This window comes from Coenobita brevimanus, chromosome 1 (assembly GCF_032717465.1).
Source record: "Coenobita brevimanus isolate Jiangsu-jjx chromosome 1, ASM3271746v2, whole genome shotgun sequence".
Taxonomy (NCBI): domain Eukaryota; kingdom Metazoa; phylum Arthropoda; class Malacostraca; order Decapoda; family Coenobitidae; genus Coenobita; species Coenobita brevimanus.
The window spans coordinates 9,031,749-9,038,631 of NC_136954.1; the positions used below are offsets into that span (position 1 = coordinate 9,031,749).

The following is a 6,883-nucleotide window of genomic DNA, read 5'->3' on the forward strand; positions in this document are numbered from 1 at the left end:
GTGTCGCAGTGTGTCCCGTTGTCTGATGAGGCCTTGAATTTCTGGTGTGAAGTTGGAGTTGTGTCTCTTTCTGTAGCCTCTAGGGATGTGTCTTTTGTCTGCGTTTTGTAAAATTGTCTTGAAAGTGTGCACAGCGGTGTTGATGTTTGTGATGGGTGTACTATTTAGTGTTGTTCTGTTTCAGTTACAAAGGCCTCCCAGTTGGCTCTCTTATAATTAGTGTATGCGTGTTTGTGGCCAGCTGGGGTGAAGAGTGGTTTGGAAATTACGTTGCCCTTGTCGGAGAGATGCGCTCCACTGAGTGCCCTTCTAGTTATTTCAAGAATTGATTAGATTTTCTATATCTTTTTCCTGCGGTAGATTATTTTTTTCATTATTTTTGAAATAAACGGTAAACAATTACTTCTTTTATTCTTAGCTTCGCCAGTCGTTCTGTTTCAGTTACAAATGCCTCGCAGGTGGCTCTCTTATTATTAGTGTATGTGTGTTTGTGGCCAGCCGGGGTGATTCTGGTTTTGCTAGTGATGAAGATTGGGAGGTGATCAGAACCTAGGGTTTTGACCACTCTCCAGGATGTAGTGGGGGCGAGGTTTGGGGAGCAGAAGGTGATGTCTGGGGATGATAAGAGGTCAGACGAAGGACGTATACTTACCCAGGCAGTTGAGCCACCCGGTTATATCAGTGCCACCATACGAAGGCAGCCCTCACCAGCACCAGAGGAAAACATTGCAAGAGCTATACAGCATATCCCCAAACATGACCCACGCAAAGTAATCAGTTCTCTCTCTCTCTAAAAAAAAAAAAAAAAAAAACGAAAACCTTTCACAAAGACGACGCCAGTTTTATATTATCAGACAGTTTGTTAATGAAGGGGTTAATTAAAGAGGTTTATTAAGGATGTGTCTAATTCCTCCAGTTTTAAAATATCTCTTAATTCGAATAAAATCTGCTTGTATTTGCAAAAAAAAAGTACAGAAAGACGTTATTGGAGTGTTTTTCGTGTCCGATTCTCAGCAGAGGTATCCCAGTCCATTCACCAACGCCATACAATCTTCACTACTCAGGTGCTAACATCCTCCGTCCATACTGAATACTTGCTAAATAGGAGGTCTCATTCAGGACTGATGTGATGGTATTTTCATTATTATTATTATTATTATTATTATTATTATTATTATTATTTCTTTATTTATTTATTTTATTTTCTTCGGTGGGTTTTGTGTCCAGTTTCAGTTTGTTTTAATGCAACCTTTCATCGGACTGTTCCCATCCCTAACTTGGAATCGATCATGCGGCTTGACAGACACCAGCCAGCTTCTCCTACCACTCAACCACCACTAGTCCCCGGACTTATCAGACTCACTGCAAAAGTAAGTATTTACCAAACTGCTATACTGAAAATTAGGGAATATTTAAACCAAACGTTTTAAGAATTATACCCACATTCGAAAAGTTGTTTACTGGGAAGATAAAACAGCTTCGACCCGACTTGCACCCTCTTCTGCTAAGACGAGAGGCGAATATACAGTATGTTTGTAGATGGTGGCGACCATCATCCACTCATTTGATGTAGTGCTGCCTACTTCCTCTTTAGCCTTTATCATTCTTTTTCTGTGCCTGCCCTCCTCTCTTCCTATTTCTCCCATTTTTCCTGTCACTTCTTATTGATTTTCTTCCCTTTACAGGTGGCTTTACATTTAGTGACATGCCAAATGGCTTCCTGTAAGCCATGAAAACATTTACAACGCTGGGTGGTAACTATATAACTAAACCATACTTGCTCCCTACGTGTCAACAAGTGGGTTGGTGGAGGGTTAGTGCCCCTCCCCGTAAAACAAAATAATAACTCAATGTCAAATGGCCACCCCTTACGGGACTGTGGCGACTGGCAATAGATATACAGATAGTGTATATACAGCAGTGAGACTGGGGATGCGGCAGGAGTGGGTCTCCCTCTCTCTCTCTCTCTCTCTCTCTCTCTCTCTCTCTCCCATTTTCTGCCTTGTACCTCTCATCTCCTCAATACACTTCTATTATCGCTTCCTTCCTCTTCCTTCATTCACTGTTCCCTATATTACCCTCATTTTTCTTCTCTCTTTCTTTTTACTGCTTTCTCATTTCCCTCTCCAGTTTCTGTCTTGTTTCCTTATTTCATTTATTCTTCTTTACTGTCTCCCTTTCCTTCTTGAATTCACTGCTCCTTCAATTTCCCACATTTTTCTATTCTCCATATTGCTTCCTCTCTTCTTCCCAGTCATTCCCTGGTCTGCTTTTCATCTTTTCCATACATTCTCACTTTCCGTGTCCTTGCTCTTTCCTCCTCTACTCTCACTGATGTGTGTCCTTCGTTGCTCATTTTCCCTGTTTACGCACAATTTGTTGAACTATGAAGGGGTACTTCACAGGTGGGGCTAAAGGAACCTGTATACGTACACACACACACACACACACACACACACACACACACACACACACACACATGTGGGGGGAAGGAGAGGGGACTAAAGTGGCGGAGGGGGCCGAATCAAAACATAAAAAAAGCAATACAGCATCGCACAGCAAGCAGGACACACCAGCGTAATGTCCCTCTGCCCAGGACAATACACATTAACTGGGGCGAGTGCAGAGGACGTTGTTGGGCCATGCTGTGTTGCATACACGTGGGGGGAAGTGTATCCACAGCCCCACGTCCAAACAAAAGCTATATAACGCCATGTGGAAACTTTAAATGCCTTCATTGCTGAAAGCGAGGAAGGAAGAAGTTGGTATGAGAAAAAGAGAGAGAGAGAGAGAGAGAGAGAGAGAGAGAGAGAGAAAGAGAGAGAGAGAGAATGTGCGGGGAAACTGCACCATACCGCTTGTCTTAAAGAATTAAAGTTTGGTTTGTGGATAAGAACTGCATTCCCTACTGCGGCAAATTTCTTACCGCCTCTGTCAACACCAACACAGTCTTGTCAACAATACCAGTAAATTGCGCTCTGTGAACAAGTGACAAGCGAACGAGCGTTTGTACATACACCTATCATCATAATTTCATCTTGTTGTAAACTTTCAACATTACTGGTGCGGTAACTGAACAATTAACAGATGAATAATTGGGCTAAAATAATTACTTTCTCATGTTCTCTCTCTCCTCTCTCTCTCTCTCTCTCTCTCTCTCTCTCACACACACACACACACACACACACACACACACACACACACACACACACACACACACACGGATGCACATGTGATGAAACTCATACTGCCATCAAGCAGTTTGTTTGGGATGGATGTGGTGGTCATGTTACTTTGACCTGTTCTCAAATATAATGTGATGGTCGAATTGAGCGCTCTTGGGCTTGCCGTCGGCAACCTTCCACCAAGTTTGGCTAAGCGTGAATCACAGCTGCATGAGAATACTTGTACACTACTTGTAAACTTGGTCACTTCATTACATAAGTAAGTTTCAAAAAATCCAGGGGTCAGTGACAGAGTTCCATAGTGAAATATTTGTCAGCATCTACAAACCCACTGGACTGAACGAGGTCAAAAAGATATGCCATGTATAAGTAACGATATTATATGAATGCACCTAACAGTCTACCAATCTTATCCATCCAGGTAACCATCCACTGACCTGTTGTAGATTCCTAGAACCTCCATAGGGATGGCCTTTAGTTATAACCAAATGCTTAAAAATCCATCCTTCCACCCATAGGTGACCTATCAAGCTACCTCTTTTTTCAGGTTCCATGTATAAATAGTAGTATTGTAACTATGCACCAAACACTGCATTCATTCATTCATCCACCCAGCTACCCATCCACTCATCTGCTGTTGCTTTCAAAGGTCATAAAGAATGCCATCACACTCAGCTTTGAAAATAGCACTCTATCTATCCACTTCCCTGCTGTTGCTTTTCAAGCACACATTCTGGCTGGTACCATCCACTCACCTGCTGCTGCTTTCCAGGGTCCTAAGGAAGGCCAGGGCGTCATGGGCCGACTCGACACGCCTCACCACCCGAATCTCGAAGGACGCTTGGGCTGGTCGGAGGGACTGGTAAATCTTCTGGAGTCGTAGGAGGCCTGGGTGAAAGAAAAACGAAAGAGAGTTGAGTCACCAAGTTCTGAAGCCAGGATAAAAAGAAGGTACAGTTGGCAGGGAATATTCGAACCTGGTACAGCACCAGTGTGTAGCAGAGGTATACTTGACAACCTTGACAATCACATTTTTTGGCGGCACTGACATGGATGAATGGAGGTGTTAAATGTTAGATCAAATGACCAAGTGACTATGGTGCATGAACGTCGGAAACTGGAGGTAGACCTCCACTTCACACAGACACTGTCCCAGGTTCATGTGCTGCCAACTGTGCACACAGTCTGAAGTCACATGTCACAGAAGAGGATGATGCTCTGGTGGGAATAACTTCCAGAGATAGGAATTACACACACACACACACACGCACACGCACACGCACACGCACACACACACACACACACACACACACACACACACACACTCGGCTCAAATATAACGTGGGATCTTGCCTGATGAGTCGCGGGTGTATTCCGAGCACCAAACACTTATAAAACTGTACTCTGATATTAAAACCGAATTTTCTCCCTCCTACCCCTGGGGGTACTGGGGTTTTTCAAGAGTACTCCCCAGTATCCCTGCTTGTCGTAAAAAGGCGCACTAAAAGGGTTGGCGGAGGAGTTAGTGCTCCCTTCCCGGAAAAACAACTATCTAAAAAGACAAACAAGAAGCCTCGGACAAGGACTGACCAAATGATGATGACCCAGGACCGGACAAAGGACTTGGTAATGGCAACATGGAATGTAAGAGGAGCCGAATCGATGAGGTGTGAAAGAGAGAGAGATTAGTCCAGGTGCTTGAGGGTGCGAAAGTGGATGTATGTGGAATAACTGAAACTAAATGGAGAGAAGAAAGTGTGAGGAGAATGGGGAGTATGGATGGGGTATATGTGCAGGAGTAGGTGAGAAATGAGAGGGCAAAAGGAAAGGAGTATGTATAGTTGTGAGTAAAAGATGGAAGAAGAGCATAAAACAGTATGGATCACTTGGGTCAAGGATTGTGTGGGTAAGATTGAAAGTTGGAATACAAATGTGGGCGATTATGTGTGTGTATGCGCCAATGCAAGATCATGCTAGCAGAGTGGAGAGAAGAGTTCTGGAAAAATGTGGAAGTGTGCAAAAGTGGAAAAGTTTGGAGAGGAATGAGAGAGTGTTTTTGATCGGTGATATGAATGGTAAAGTAGGGAATGTGTGAAGATGGATGGAATAGTTGGGTGAGTGGGGTGTGCCCACTGAGATAGATGAGAATGGCAGTGCGTTAGTGGACATTTGTGCTGGAGGGGGTTGGTGATAGCCAATACCCTCTTCAGGCATATAAATGATCCACAGGTATACATGGAGAATGATGAGAAGGGTGGGCGGTGAAGCTGAATGAAAGGAAGGCAATGATTGATTATGTGTGTGTGGATGAGAGGATGCGAAGATGTGTAATGGATGCAAGAGCTTATAGAGGTTGAGGGAGTGGACTTTCTGAATTCACTACTTGGTGGTGGCCAGAATTAGGATCCAAGTAAGATGGAGAAATAGAGAAGAAGGGAGAGGTGAGAGGAAGGAGTAGTTGCAAGGAGAGTGGAAAGGTTACAAGAGGATGAGAAAAAGGCAGAGTATAAGAGAGAAGTGGAGGAACGATTGGGCAAATATGAATCGGAGCAGATGGGGGACGTGGAAGGTGTGTGCAGGATATTTACAGAAGAAATATGTGCAAGCATGTGATGTGGTGTGTGGGAGGAAGAGAAGACGAAGAGAGGTGCAAGGAACAGCGTGGTGGACTGAAGAGGTGAGACAGGCTGTGGCATAAAAGAAGAAATCATACAATGAATGGATGAGAAATAGGGGCGTGGAAAAAGTTGAGAGGCGGAAGAGAGAGTTATATGCAGAAAGAAAGAGAGAGGTGAAAAGATTAATTGCGACAGAGTAAGAAGAGAGTGGTTGAGGAATTTGGAAGGAATTTGAGTGTAAAGTGGAGGGACTGTAAGAAGCTGTTCTGGAAAAGAGGTGAATAGAGTAAGACAGGGTGGAAGTGAAGGTTAGCAGGGGAGTGAAAGATAAAAATGGTAGATTACTAGTGGAGAAGGGAGAAAAAGTGAGCAGATGGAGAGAACACCTTAAGGAATTGTTGAACATACAGGATGGAAGTAATGCGAGTGTAAGTGGCTGGGGAATGGCTGGGAGAAGGAAGGAGGTGAGAAGACAGGGAAGAAATCAGTAGGATAGAAGTTGTGGAAAGCAATGAAGAAAGTTAAATCGGGGAAAGCCCCAGGAATTGAAGTGGAGTGTGTGGTGAAATGCTGAAGCATGTGGGGGAGAGATTGTAGTAGAATGGATGTGGAAGATGTGTGGAATTGGCCTGGGAGGAAGGTAGAATCCCGGATGATTGGAAGTCAGGTATAATTATTCCCTTTGTACAAACGAAAAGGGGAAAAAGAAAGTGTGTGGTAATCACAGGGGCATTTGTCTTCTTAGTATAATAGGAAAGAGTGTATGGCATGATACTTATTGACAGAGTTAGAGTAAGAACAGAGGAATTAGTTGGAGAAGAACAGGGAGGCTTTAGAAAGGGAAGAGGTTGTGTAGATCAGATATTCATTCTTAGATCTTTAATGGAACAGTTTCTAGAAGAAGGGAAAGAAGTTGTATGCGGCTTTCATGGATTTGGAAAAAGCATATGACAGGGTGGATAGACAAGGATTGTGGAAAGTATTAAGAATTTATGGAGTAGATGGGAGGTTGTTGAATGCTGTGAAGAGTATATATGATGGTGCTAAGGCTGCAGAGCGTGTGGATGGTGACCTAAGTGA

General features: G+C 43.6%; 1 protein-coding gene across 1 annotated transcript in view; it reads right to left on the bottom strand.

Moving 5' to 3' along the window:
* LOC145413760 (glutamate receptor 1-like) overlaps positions 1 to 6,883 on the bottom strand; it is a 406,240-nt gene that overhangs the window by 126,497 nt on the left and 272,860 nt on the right. The window contains exon 4 of the mRNA XM_080283451.1: positions 3,941 to 4,073. Coding sequence (XP_080139577.1) covers positions 3,941 to 4,073 — 133 coding nt within the window. The remainder of the gene's footprint in view (positions 1 to 3,940; positions 4,074 to 6,883) is intronic.